Here is a 15,806-nt window from a genome sequence, read left to right as displayed (position 1 = left end):
ATAAACTTCGTAACATAAAGCACTAAGGTATAAAGTATCCAGATCTTCTACTATCTGAAATATATAGTTTTATGCAAAAGCTCAAACGTTTTTGAAAAAAACACATCCTTCATAGAAAAGTATCCCTGTTTTGGATTCTGTGTCTTTTGTTGCAGATGAGACCAAAAATTAAAATTTGGCCAAATCTTAAAATTGAGAAAGAAAGATTGCTTAGCCATCTATTTCTTAGTAATGTTTGTTAATCATATATGCACTGTTAATTCATAATAAATTACTTCTTCAAAGATTTTTTTGGCTGTTTGTACCTAAAATTTTTAGATACTGATACTCATATTTACTAATGTCAGAAAAGCTACATGATAATATTATGAATGTATGGATAATATTATTGGTACCAACTTTCATCAGATGTGCAATTTGACAAATATTGTCTCTTCTGTGATCCTCAAGGCCAAACTATTTAAATAAAAAAAATATCGAAGAGCTGTTCAAACCAAATAGGACATAAACACTAGCCAAACATGGTGATTGCTTAAAAGAAATCAGTTGAGGAAGGATGAACTTCACAATGACCAGATCAGTTTATCAATATATTAATCACTGGGTAAACAAGAGATTAGCAGCACATGATAGAAAAAAGAAAGCAGATGAAACCTGGGACAAATTAAAAAATGATGATTCTCAGCATCATTTCACAAAATAACTTTGGTTTACATAGTTCTGATAAAATCAACAACATTTAGGTAAATATCTTTTTATTTAGCATCAACTGTGCCTTAACAAATGAAAATAATAATGATTACAATGGAATAAAATATTCAAAGCACAACCTCAGATTAACATCACAATCAATCAATCACATCATTTAACTGCTAACACACAATCATTAATGAAGAGATAATATGAATGTTTGAATAAAATTCCACTTTTTACATGATCACATGACCAGAAACAATTTTACATGATTTTTTTTATTAGGCAATTTGTTTGTTGTTGTATTCCATCAACACTTTTAAATAAGCTACTGTATTTTTTATTATGGGTATTTCAATAATCATGCATATAACATGTTTTGGCTGGCTACCATTTTTGCCATACTGAATGGTTATCTATATTCGGTAAGAACCATCACTGCTAATTTGAAACTGGTAGTACTAGGATTTCTTGAAAAAGGTATTAAGTCAAAAACTGCCTATCAAATATTATTATCACTGTAACATCTTATAACAATAACATCACATGATACCTAACAGTAACATTCCATATCATGTGACAATTTTAAGTCACAACATGGTATCTTCTCATACAAATAACATAACCAACAAGATTTGAAGCAACAATATTACATTACACTTTCAACTTATTAAATCACACATCTGGTTTCCTTTCACAAAAGTTTGCATGAAAAGTATTTTTAGTTAGACAAGGAAGCAGTACAAATGTTTGTGAAAGCAGAATCAAATAAGAAAAATATGAAAAGTTTGGAATCACATACATAACAATCCATAACAGACATCCTCATGATTAAAAATCAAAATAAAACATATTCAATCAAAAGTATCACATAACATTATATCTAACAAATTTCAAATTGGAAAAATACACAACTTGTAAAGACATTATGTTTTACTCTATTTTTTATTAACATTTTGAATATTTGTCAGAAGATTTTTAGTCTTCAAAAATTTATGAAAATCTTTGAAAAAGTTGTTACATTGTATAGGATACATATTGCATAAAAAGATTGCTGATTAAAAAAGAGATATAAAAAAATCGATTATGCCATTAAAGATTGCAGAATCACATATTGCAATTCATAAAAAAAGCATTCATGTTTGTTCTAATCATATGCTACTTTTTTTTTTATTGCTATAGAGATAACACTTGATGAAAAACTCATATTGCTGGTATAAATATAATTTGACCATAAAAAATTGAAAAATCATTGAAAGACAATGTGAAAGAGAAAATAAATTGATACACCTTATTTAAACAAAAAACCAAAGCCATTTTTTAGACTTTCATTTCAAGATTTTATGATTTTTTTTGGTTGATAAGAATAATGAACAGAACAATTGTCAACTAAGTTTATCTAAATAATTGTTACTTAAAGTAAATGACGGGGTCACTGATTTAATTTAGGGGTGGAAAATGGACGAAGCAAGTGTTTTTGTTTGGTAGAATACAGGAAAGCCACTAATCTAATCCATTTTTTTTTTAATAAATAACAACTAAATAGGGTCTATTTACATTTGGTATGGCACAACATATAAAATGGCACAATAATGCTGAAACATGAAGCTGAGAAGCCAAAAGCACCAACATAATGCTGATTATCTCCCTTATATAACCATATTATCTCCCCTTAACCTACATTCCTAATATGATGTTCAAATGACAAAATTAATATTAACAAGGACATCATGGCATAAATAACATACTGTAATATAAAGTGAAAACTAAAAATTATTTCTGTTTTACCTAACCTTTCCTTTGAATAAGATTGTCAATACAAATAAATGAATAAAATCTGTTTTTTTTTAAACTATTCAATACAACCTTGCAAAACATTACAATTTGAATAAATAAACTGTAATTAAACACAATTATGTTTTAAAAATGCCCAATAAAAGTTGTTTATTGTCTGCAGTATTCACCTTGAACCACAGGCCCCAGCAGCCCAGGTTTGTAAAATTCCCTTCAAACTTAAGCGCCTGACTTCTAGTTGTTTAACATATTCTAAACCTTGTATATATATAAAACCAAACTTAAGTCATTAGAATTAGATATGTTATTGAACCTTTCTCTTGTAATTGCAAAAAATTGAAACTGAATCTGCTACTTGAAAATTATTTTTATCCTATGGTATTCTGAATAGTCAAAGTCTCTTGAATAAACACAGTTGAAGTTTCCTTAATCTCACTCATAACCATGGACTTGATATAACAGTTACTTCAATTTAATTTATCAAAAATATTAAATCACATTACGAAATTATTATGAATCAAAAGCACTTTGCTTGTATATAATAAAATTTTAACTAAGTAGTTTAAAAAAATTAACAATAATTATGCATGAAAAATTTCCTTTTTCACAACAAAGACAATAACTTGAACAGTTATAAACTAAACTAGTTTTGATTTTTGATTTATGTAAATGTAGTAACCCTACAGCAATAAACAGAAAATAAATATAAAATCTAAAACAAAATTATAATTAAGTCTTTAATGGTACAGGTCATTAGTGTGATACAACATTTGTTATACAACCTTTTTTCACATTTGTTATACAACCTTTTTTCAGAAAAATCCTATCTTGAAAAACTTCAGTATATTTTTAACCGGTAATACTGATCCATCTTTTCTGAAGACAGTAGAAAGTATAAAAGATAACAGTTTTTAAGGTACTATGCTGATAATAGCAAGAAAGACCATCCATACTACACATGCAATACTGTCTGTTTACTTTTTCACAGATAGTGGCCATGCAATATTTGATGCAAGTCTCTTGTAAGCAAATACGCAGTCTTGATTTTTTAACATGATTTCTGTTTTCACGTCTTGAGGACAATGACTATCATTCAGTTTTGTTTCTGGAAAAAAATAATAACATAAATAAATATATGTCAGAATATTTTGGTTTTTGTTTGTAGAAATTTATATGCTCATTCTTTTGGTGTTTAGTATCAAGTTGTCCTATATAAATAATACCAAATCAACTTTATAAATCTGTGTACCATTTACGTTAAACAATGTCCTCTACTGGATGGTAACATCATCAGACATATGTATCACGAAACAAAATAATTCTGACATTTAAGATTGTGTTCCAGTTTGATGGAATCTGATGCATTTTTAGAAGATCTTTTGTTTATAATTGTATCACACAAAATAAATAAGTTCAATTCCTTTTATAAATTTGCAATGCATTAAAATGTTTTTATATAAAAAAAAACCTTACCTACTCCTCTAACTATGTAATAAAAACCATAATCCTGAGGGTTTGTTATTTTGAATTTGTGAGCAATCATGGAACCTGAAATGTAAAATGATATCATCAATATAAGGGACAAAACTCTGGATAATTTCAAAGCATTACAGGCAAATTTCATATGAATTAGCATGTAAAACAGTCAGCTCTCTCAATCAAACAAATACAAAGGAGTCAATATAAAAAAATCAAAATTGGTGATTAAGGTTTAATACAAGCCGTTAATTTACTCTAGATAACATTGTTAAAAAAAAGTTACTATATATCTATTACTGTATAAGAAGTGCACACTCTGTTGGCAGGCAGTAACGCTTAATAATAGATCGATTTTACCTACACATCTTATTCTGGGTTGAAATTATTAATTAGGAGAGGCCAAAATGCAACTAACACCTTGTCAAATTGTACTGTCAAAAATGACAAATAATGAAACTAGAGAAAAAGATGTCCAAGGAGACCGATTATAATTCATCAATTTAAAGAAATATAATCAGTATTTAAAGATTTTACTGTGACACTACATTTGGGAAATCGATCATGTTATCTTTTAGTATGATGCACATTGTACTGAAAATTAGTACACTGTATTTTAATTGTAATCAATCAAAGTTTAACATTGTTTATGAAATCCATCAAGTTAAATTTAGCTTTATAAATTACTTGTGGTAACATTAAACCAAAATCTACAACATCACTTCATGACACAGAGTAATCAAATATATGTAAAATGTGGTCTTAAATTTTTGTTCTCTCAATTTTTTTAATAGTAAAAATAAATGTTTCTACATTCTACATTTTGCAGATTTTTGTTTTGTATGTTTTCATTTTGTATGTTCACCATTTCTTTATTAAACTTTATGCGCCAAAAAATCTATGCTTTTAGATGAATCCAACTGCAAAGCACATACCTGCCAACTGTAATTATTTGTGGGGGTTTTCCCCATGGAAATTGGAAATTTTAAAAGAACAATTTTGTCCACAATTTAAAACAAAACAATCAATTCTACTATGGGTATAGGATTGTAAAAGTATGAAGAAGCAAATAAACAACATTAAAGCATTTTGAAATGATGGCAGGTATGAAAGTTTGCTCTGTCCTACATGTACTTACAAACATCTCGAGTATTCATGTTAGGTCTGACAGGTAAAGTTTTCCAGATAATGGAATCTCTCAGCTCATCAGGGATGGCAATCTTCAGAAAACCTTGCATGTCACTAATACTGGGTAAACGACTCTGAAAGGTTATAAATATTGATGTTAATATTGATTAATCTCTATTTTGTTGTGTCTTTTTGCAAGTCTTACATGCATATCAAGAATAAAAACATCAATAAGATGGTAATCTTAAAGAGGGGAAACTTTTTGTCTGATACTAAAAAAACTATCACATACTGAAAAAGGGTTAGAAATCATGTATTATTATATTAATATCAATCTTTACACAGTCTACTCCTCATGAAAAAAATATTTTAAACATTCATAAATATAACTACAAATTGTGGTACTTTACAGGCCTCGACAATAACGCTTGTCCGATTGTCCGGTACCAGAGGGAAAAAAGGTCGGACAAGTAAAAGCTGTATCAAGCTTGTCCGTAGGGACAAGTACATGATTATTCAGCAGAAAATAAATTTAATCCAACTTTGATGAACAGAGTAATTATAAACAAAAAACAAGAAAACAAATATTAGTTTGACATGTTTCTGCATTCTGTTTATTCAAATGCAAAACATTTTTTCTTCAACATGTTTACTTGCAATCGATAAATTTTAAATGGTTCTTTGTCAGATACTTTTCAACAGGTAAAAGGTATACTATTCTCGGAAACCAGTCTTTGTAGATAAGGTAACTTTACAGGACAGTTCTTCACCTCTATAGGTTTAGCTGAAGTTTTATAGACAGTTTGGCACCGTAGGAGACATATTTAGTAGACATGATTGATAGACAGTTTGGCAAGGCAGGAGACATTTCGGGACCAAGACAAATCATACCTCATTTTGCTACCTTATTCTGTTGCTTATAACAAATACCATACTGGTAATTTTTTCACAAAATTTTTTTTTTTTATTTACCATTAAATTCACACAATCATATTTGATCATAAGAAGAAAAAGAATACTGACAATATGGTGACCTATAGTTGTTAGTTTCTGTGTCATTTGGTCTCTTGGAGAGAGTTGTCTCATTGGCAATTATACCTTATCTTCTTCTTTCTATTGATTGCATTTCAATAAACTTTTTTCAACTTAAAAAAAAAGGATTATACAAATGCAATGAGTGTACAGGCCTATCAGATGGTGCCTCATGTTTAGAGTCTGATGAGACTGGCATTGATTAAAAACTAGAACCTAAGTCCTGTAACATGACTAGATTCAGTTGAACTTGACTCATATTTTTGAAAAGTATTTCAAATCAAAAGAAATACATCAAATCCTGTCTATTGTTTAAATTCGTTTTGTTCCTTTAATCAAGTAAAAGTATAAAAAGGTTATTTCTAATAGAAATTTTTTGGACAAGTCACAATTTCATTCGGACAAGTCACAATTTCATTCGGACAAGTCACAATTTCATTCGGACAAGTAAATTTTGGTATGCACTTGTCCGACAGGACAAGTTGAAAAAAAAGTTATTGTAGAGGCCTGCTTTAATAAATTATGTCTTTAGAAAATAGATGTTGAAATCACACACATTGCTTAAGGCAAATATCATAGTCTACATGAAATAAAACATGCATTGTAAAAAAACTTATGTAAATAGACTGAATAAATTCTGAATCACTAAACAAATTCTAAGGAAACAGATTCAAATGACAAGCTTTCATTTACTGTCGTCAAGGAAACTTTATGTTGATATTCAAATTACAGAGCATTAATAGTCATGGTAACAAATAACATGTCACTATAGATAAAGAAAACCAAATTGAAAGTGAAAGTCAATAAAATCTATTTATATCAAATGTGCAATAATACCTCATGTTGAGTATTTTGGGCTTCCTGCATTTCTTTAAAGTTTTTCAGAACCAATACAGCACTATTTAATGAAGTCAGATAATATCCTCCTTCTGTGTTCATAACAGCTGGATTTATCAGATCCCACATGTAGTCAGCCTCAATCTCAGCTGCAATTATCCCACAATGCACCACTACATAGATCAACATTGGTAAGAAATCTAGAAAAAATATTACAAATCTAATTATGAAACAGTGTTTGATGAACAAATCTTCATTTCAAATTCAAAGATTATATTTGAACAAAAGTAATATCTAAGATATGATATATAAAACAATAATTTTTCGAGCATTAGTGTGAATGAAGTTCTTAGGGAGATTTCCGTGAGACAACAGCTGTGTTTAAGAAAACTTCTGTCTAAACTTCATGGATGTTTGACAAAGTTTTTGATGTCAAAAAATACTTTAATCGCAAACAGTATCTAAATTTTGATGCTTGTGACTCAGCTAAAAGGTATCACAGCTATGTCTTTCTTCCATAACATAAATCTTGCAGGCTGGACAAAAATACTACGTATCTAAATTACAGAATTTTCTTTAACATGATCATGCATATATGTAATCATTCACTGATGACAACTTTTCAGTACCCAATTAAGGAAGCTCGCTTGGCTGTTTTTGAATGCGCGGCGCATATCAAGTTACCGTATGATGTCGTAAACTTTAGTCGACTAAATAAATAAAATCAGGATTTTTAATGGTTAATATACGCATGGAATAAACTTGTATATTATTTATTTGCATACTAACATACTGCAAAAGAACCAAATTGTCGTTATGTTTTATTTTATGACGCAAAACAATAATTTACGGCATTGTTTATTTGTGTCTTCAGGTGACAGAACAATTATAAATGGGACGTAATCAGGGATATTTTCGCAATGAAAAACAATCGAAACGACGAGAAAATGTATCAGCTACCCAAGTTAGGCAATGGAACATACACCAGTTAGACAAAGAGCAGATCATAGAGTTATTTCTACTTTTGAGGAAGGTAAAAATACGATGGGCAAAAAAGAGATATTTTTTTGCAAAACCAACATGGCTGAAACAGTATGTCCATAAATAGGCTGCTCCCAGAAAAGTTAGCATGGTGACCTATGTTTTCTTTGTATTTTATTGAAAGTAGACACCCATAGGATTGCAAAAATGCATATATAAAAAAATGTTAATTACTTTAAAAATCACGAGCCAGTTTCCTTAAGATGAGATCAGTAGAACAGCACTGTTATTTTACCTTTTGAATTTGTATCCTTTTTTTTCATGCACAATCATTTCGTATTGAATAATTTCTATCTCAAAAATATTAGCTACTTACCATCTGCCCCAACAGCCACTGGTCCTTGTAAAGCTTCATCGGTATTACCATTCAACTGTAAATAACAAGGATGGCTTATCATTAGTCCAATATATTGTTGTTCTTTTGCAAAATATGTAGTACTCAAAATAACAAATATTGCTAATACTGTAATATTACAGTCCTTTTAAGGTACTTGGCTAGATTTTTTAATGTATATTCAAGTTGATTAAAAACAAAGACTAACTTGAAAGTCATTCAGACAACTGACCTATGTATCAATCCTTGAATAATATTTGAACATTAATGCAAGAATAAGTCTTAAAAATATTGTATTTTTTATCATGACATACACTTCTGTAGATAATGCATTTTAATTCCTGTATTAAAATAGGTTATCTACTTCAGAAATATACATATGGACTTCACATACATTATTGAAGACTGTAGGGTGACATATAGTTGTTACCTTCTACTTTAATAGGTTTCTGGTGGAGACTTGTCCCATGTTTTTACATAAATATATAATACTTTTAATGTGTAAATTTAAGAGCCATGCTATCTTTCTCTCATAATTTGCACTCAAATCGACCAACACTATTCAAGTGAAAAATTTTTGCGCATATCAACAATTTCGATGAGAAGGTACAATTATCTTTTTAATCCCTGAGCAAAACATTTATGCATTGAAACCATAAAAATAATGAATGATTTTTTAATCCATTTTACAGTAAAATTGTGACAAATAAACTTACACATTGATAGATACACTGTGTAGCTTGTAGAAGATGTTCTAGTTTCTTCAGTGGAGAATAGGCCTTCTGCATCTTTGTAAGATGGAATCTGATTTTCTCCATTTGTGAACTGTTTGGAACTAATGCACCACTCTGTTTTAAAAAAATGTTTTCATATTAATTCATAATATGATATAATTTTACTTACATGAACATATTGAAAAAAGTCACTAATATATAAAGGTAAAATAATACCATAAACAAAGTGTTCTCATGTACTGGTGGTGTTTTTTTTTGTATTTTGGTTTTTGTATAACTTTAATAAGCATTGTCTTAAAACCCATTAAATATGTTTGAACATTGGTTTACAAAATCTTGGGTTCAGGAATAAGTAGGTTGATTTTTGCAAATAGAAACCCTTGTATAGTTTCAACTTCCTTAAAAACTTTTGTACAAGTTAAACGACTTTCATGACTGCAGTTTAAGTTTTCTTAATGTTTCAACTCGAAATGAAACTCCTGACCACGATTGTTTATGATTCCGCCATTTTGTTTTTCACGTTTTTCTTTCCTCAACAATCTTTGAAAAAACATATTTTGACAGTGTTTTTACGCCTGATACTAAAATATCGAATGCATTTGGTGTTTATCATAACATGTAAGGAGCAAGTGGGCCAAGAAACACGTTATTTTTACCGCTTGAACTGTGACCGTCTAAAAATAGAAATCTATGTATCCTTAAGGATACATTCGACATCTACACCGGTGTGCCAAAAGGATACATTCGGCATGTGCACGGGTGTGTGAAAAGGATAAATTCGGTATGAAAGGGTTAAGAAAATAAATGGGGAATATGTCCATGGGACACAGATAATGCCCCTACTTGCACATAACATTATTAAGGGACATAACTCAAGGATGGTAAAAAAAAACGCTACCCTAAGTAAAACTGGTTCTGCGTTTTGTGGTAATGAGCATTGTGTATAAATTTATAGCATTTGGTTGAGGCAAACTTAAGTTAGAGAATGGAAACCAATTTTGGGATGTACACACAAATTTACAGTCAGACAAGGGTAAAACTAAATGCCCCCTCCTCTAGGACTGGGGCTAATTAAAAACTTTAAATTGTGTTATCCATTAAATACAGTGCTTTGATAAAATATGAATGGGTCTGTCATAAATCTATAAAAGGTACATACCCTGAGACCTATTTCTACTGGTGTTTTACTTCTGGCATATTTTATGTTTCTTGATAAAGATGGTAAACTTCCATTTCTGCAAGATGAAATAAAATTACAGAATATTTCTGGTAAAAAAACCAACAATATAATGCTTTCTTGTTTAGGAAATGACAATTATATATGGCAACAAATGTATGCTTTCATGTATTCGTAATATAATTCATATTTATTAGTGCTATACACCTTAACCTTATTTTTTCGAAATTACTAGACATCACAAAGGTTCCTATCCAATTTTGACGTCATAATAGAAAATATCTGACGCCACAGTGACAATGGAAAAGTGATTTGTATAACGTCAATAGTTAAACCAGCGTAGATTCCCATGTCTACATGGTCTACTGGAGCAGATTTCCAAATAGTGATTATGTGTTTTCCCATGCCTATATTGTCCAGAGAACAAAATAATGAGAATTACTTTATTTTCTGTTACTTACCTTGTGTATTCTTCCACAAACAATCTGTATATATGGTGTTTCAGAGGTTGCAATACACAGACATGCAAGGCTTTTTCAATAATACCATCTATGTTCAATATTTCATTGGGATTCAGCTGAAAATTTAGCAAAGTATTATAAGTATGATGTCTTAACATTTATACAGAGACTGCATGATCTCAATGTCTTGAATATATGACTACTCTGTGAGAATTGGGGAGGTACTCATAATCACATGCGTATGTGTTCAAAAGAATCTTCAGAAAGCCAATATGTATATTAGGTGGTTGGCATAATTAAAACTATGATCAAACCTTTTACATCTTCTGAATTTTGGTCTGCTTTGTAGGGTTCTTATAACAACTCAATTTTCAAAGAGTTACAGACTTTTTCTGAAGAGTTTTTTTTTTCAACCGGAAAAAGGTTAACAAATGTAGAGATATATAAGTTACATAAGGTTAAGAAGGCATGGCAAAGAGCTGATATGTCCTTAACATTGACTCAATATATATTCTTAGAATCCAACAAATCAAACTATAACTATAAATAGACTTACATTCGTTCTTTCCTTCTGTATGATGTCATCTAGTTCTCCTTCTCCATGTTTTACTAGATAATTCTTTATTCCTGTCATAAACTGTCTTACCTAGAAGATGAAAACAAACCTTATTAATAGTAGTGTTCTTACAAACATATCTAAAGATTATTACAGAAAAAACAAGTGAAACTGCGAGCTACTGCTCACTGATGATACCCCCGCCGCAAGTGGATAATATTAATAGTGTAAAAATATGCAAGTGTTCGGTAAACAGGAAGTTGTCGAGTGATGAACCCGAAAACACATCACACGGTATAGCTGACTTATAAAAATCCTGAAACCAAATTTCAGAAATCCTTGTATTGTAGTTCCTGAGAAAAATGTGACGAAAATTTTGAACTTGGTTATCATGTGTAAAATCATACAAGTGTTCGGTAAACAGGAAGTTGTCGAGTGATGAATCTGAAAACGCATCACACGGTATAGCTGACTTATATAAATCCTGAAACCAAATTTCAGAAATCCTTGTATTGTAGTTCCTGAGAAAAATGTGACGAAAATTTTCAACTTGGCTATCATGTGTAAAATCAGACAAGTGTTCGGTAAACAGGAAGTTGTCAAGTGATGAATCTGAAAACGCATCACACGGTATGGCTGACATATATAAATGTTGATACCAAATTACAGAAAGGGTGGATGTGTAGTTCCTGAGAAAAATGTGACGAAAGTTTCATGGGACGGACTGACTGACGGACTGACGGACTGACGGACTGACGGACTGACGGACTGATGGACGGACTGACGGACTGATGGACGGACAGACAGAGGTAAAACAGTATACCCCCCCTTTTTTAAAGCGGGGGTATAAATAGCTATTTCGAAAGAAAGGCCTCAGCAGCAAAGCCTAAAGTTTTGTAATGTAATTGAGCTTTTAACCAAGACTCTAAAGTGAATATGAATAACTGTCATATGTATACAGGTAATTACTTACATTTCTGGTGACAAAATGAGGATTAGTTTCTTGACTTTCCAAAGTACACTGTATAAAGTTTTCTATAGTACTACCAAATGTTGTATTTCTGTCTTGAGACAATCTGAAAAAGAAAACAAAAAAATGCAGAACTGGTGGAAATTTACAAATCACAATATACTTTCAAAGCATTGAAGGCTGCGTCTTTGTAGCATCTTCCACTTTCAAATTGAAGATGAAGAACAGCAACATCTAATTGATCGTCATTCACAAATTAAATGACTTTAACATTATGTCATTGGTGACTTAACTTATGTAATTTTGTCAGTTTTCTATTTGATTTAACAGAATCATAACAATATCAAACGGTATAATGAATTGTTATTTTTTTTAACAAAGAATCTGTGCATGATAAAACCTGTTGTCATGAATTATGAGACTAGTTTGTTTATTGTAATTTTATTGCAAGGATCAGTTTCATTTTATTGCATAACTTAAGAAGTGACAAGCTAATATTAATTATGCCATTAAACATTTCTACAATTACAAAAATTTTACAAAAGTTATTTTTTTTTTTAAAGCAGATGATATTTCTTTTGTAAATGTCTTCATTGAAAAAATGCAAATATCTCTTATTTAGGTTATAATTTCTATGCCCCATTTGTAGTATTCAACATGGAAAAAGACCAAAAACTGATCAGCCAATCATGTATAAAGAAAGACAACCCATTTATTTTTTCATGTAAACTAGTAATAATTGGAATTTACTCTAACCTGCATATATACTCTCTAATTTTGTATTCTGGAGTGTCTTCTTTTCTTTTCTCTGTAAATTAAAATGAAGAATATAATTGTAAACTTTCATTAAAAGTGTTAGAAAAAGGACACTGTCAAGGGATAATACAAAATACAGGTCAAGAAATTGTATTTAGATTTCAACAATATGTTATCATATGTGGATAGAATAAATAAATTTATTATGATATCATGGATTAACTGCATCTGCATGTTTAGAGAAATTGAATTTGATGTAATAAATGAATTAGATGTAACTGAGCGTCAATTGTACCTTTTTTGCATCTCAATTGAGCTTTTGCATGAACTTATTTATATATTGCGCATCTGCTGAGCATGAAAGGTCATGTGGTCACCATGCAGTCTCCTCAACAATATGACATGTTCTAAATGGCCTATAGGTGATCTGTTCAGTAAACAATGTGTCACTAACATGCTGCCTCATTGATGTTCATAATGTTCACCTCACATCTATTTTTCATTTATACAGAGTTAGTGTATCCCAAGATCGTGTATAATGATAATTGATATACAGTGACCTATAAATGTTAACTTCTACGTCATTTAATCTCTGTAAGAGAGGTGTCACATTGACAATAATTAACACATCTTCTTATTTTTATATAGACTTATTAGTGCAATAACACTTTGGATTAGTTCTGTTGCTTTCTTTTTTAGGCTTTCCAATTTAGTCTTATTTTAGCCGAAATTTGTTTACTTGTGACATTGGTTCCTCTTGTTCTTTTGAAAATAAATTGATATTAACAGACAATATATATATATATTGCACCTGTCCCAAGTCAGGAGCCTCTGGCCTTTGTTAGTCTTGTAAGATTTTTAATTTTAGTTTCTTGTGTATAATTCAGAGTTTTAATAGTATGACGTCCATTATCGCTGAACTAGTATACATATTTTTTAAGGGGCCAGCTGTAGGATGCTTCCGGGTGCAGGAGTTTCACACTACACTGAAGACCCATTGGTGGCCTTCGGCTGTTGTCTGCTCTATGGTTGGGTTTTTATCGCTTTGACACATTCCCCATTTTCATTCCCAATTTTAATAATGGCAGACTGATAAGGATTTTTTTACAGACACTTTTAATATATGACAGACATCATATTTAAAAATCATTATAACCTACAGATTAAATAGGTTTTTAATTTATTCTGTATACAATAATAAATTGCAAATTATACCAAATAATCCACAAAATTTTGAATATAAATATCCATTGTATAATATTAGCCAGTTTGTCTACAAATCTATTATTTACCATTTAAAAGATGATGACAAGAAAACAGTATAATTTTGAAGACAGGTACAAACAAATCGATTAAATGTGATACACAAATAAACATGATAAACTTAATCTAGATCCTATCACAAACTACCTCATCAATTATCCTAAATATTCCACAAGTCATTAAACTTTACAATAGGAGAACCTGGTCCAGATCAAAAAGTCGTTTATTTATAACTCCTCAAAATAATTCCATTATAATACATTAATCATCGTAATCTTTAAATGGATAATGGTGACAAAAGAGTTGAAGAAACTATGTAAATATCGGCTAAATAAAGAAAATTATCTTTTTAACAAAGAAGTGCTTTAGCAAGCTATACATAAATCAGTGTGTGTCACTGAGAGAAACAGACCAGAAGCAAACAATGGGGAATTCAAAACACATCTTTTTATTATTAAAATATGTCAAACAATGCTTTATATCTTATGTATTGAATTTGCTTCTCTTCTACATTTTATAATGTGGTATTACTGAAAGACATGCTTTTATAGAACCAATACACCATTTGATCATAATTCAAACAGTACGTTATCACTATCTTCTAGTTAACTTTCAATGTCTACCATGATTTAATAAGAAAGCTTTAAATTTGAACATCCTAAACTTTCATTGTTAACTTATAAAATAAGGCTTTTGTGTAAGGTTTATACAAGTGCATAAACTGAAAACCATCAATATCAAAGAGGGTTAGGCTACTAAATCCAAGTGCAGTGTTCAAGATTTCAACCCATTTAAATACACTACATGTATTCACTAGAAAAATTATGCCTAAAAAACGTAACAGGAATGTAAGTTTCTATTGTTACTAAAAGCTGTTCAGTCTGTTTTTTACACTTGAAAAGAAAATTTTAGAAATCTGTGAGTGAGTCTTCTATAACATTTTTCATGTCAATCTGTTATAATTGATATTAATAAGTTTTCGCATCAATGAAATTAACTAATAAATACCAAATAACTTTCAAAACATAAGGTAAAATACACCATACATTTTGAATCCAATGAAATAATATTTATATTTTATATATTTTATAAAAAAAAGTCTGAGTTGTATCTTAATTCATTTCCCATCTAACATCTTCAATTGTTTACATAAATGTATTTTCTGTTTTCAATTGTATTGTTAGACTGCTGACTTATTGAGGCATACAAATCAACTGCATAAGAAAACATTAGCAGCACCAATATGTGTATATTTTAAGGTAGCAGCAAGTTTACTTTGAAAATATGCCACAATGATATGGCCTGCACACTGTTTTCACTATTGATGGGGAAGATTATAAAAAACACATGTAGACTCAATCGTCTCATTACAATAAGAAACCAAATGACACAGAAATTAACAGCTATAGGTCACTGTTCACCATTCAACAATGAGTAAACCCCATGATATCCAGTCAGCTATAAAAGACATATCATCTGATCATACTCCTAATTTAAAGGAACTGTGATTTGCAGGCAATTCATTGTGATGCAGACTTTTTGTTGCTTTGTTAA

The 15,806-nt window shown here is 30.1% G+C and overlaps 1 protein-coding gene across 11 annotated transcripts in view; it reads right to left on the bottom strand.

The window, feature by feature from the left end:
• Positions 1–738: 738 nt before the first annotated feature.
• The window catches only part of LOC139516734 (protein sprint-like), a 54,965-nt gene continuing 39,897 nt past the window's right edge, over positions 739–15,806 (bottom strand). For all 11 annotated transcript variants that reach the window (XM_071307000.1, XM_071307006.1, XM_071307005.1 and 8 more), the window contains 11 exons: positions 12,990–13,041; positions 12,237–12,339; positions 11,264–11,353; positions 10,708–10,823; positions 10,229–10,304; positions 9,052–9,183; positions 8,318–8,372; positions 6,961–7,160; positions 5,102–5,225; positions 3,961–4,035; positions 739–3,592 (listed from right to left, as the gene is read on the bottom strand). In XM_071307000.1, coding sequence (XP_071163101.1) covers positions 3,462–3,592; positions 3,961–4,035; positions 5,102–5,225; positions 6,961–7,160; positions 8,318–8,372; positions 9,052–9,183; positions 10,229–10,304; positions 10,708–10,823; positions 11,264–11,353; positions 12,237–12,339; positions 12,990–13,041 — 1,154 coding nt within the window. In that variant the 3' untranslated portion in view covers positions 739–3,461. The remainder of the gene's footprint in view (positions 3,593–3,960; positions 4,036–5,101; positions 5,226–6,960; positions 7,161–8,317; positions 8,373–9,051; positions 9,184–10,228; positions 10,305–10,707; positions 10,824–11,263; positions 11,354–12,236; positions 12,340–12,989; positions 13,042–15,806) is intronic.

Source organism: Mytilus edulis, chromosome 3 (genome assembly GCF_963676685.1).
Source record: "Mytilus edulis chromosome 3, xbMytEdul2.2, whole genome shotgun sequence".
NCBI classification, from domain to species: Eukaryota; Metazoa; Mollusca; class Bivalvia; order Mytilida; family Mytilidae; genus Mytilus; species Mytilus edulis.
This window is presented reverse-complemented; position numbering and strand designations above follow the sequence as displayed.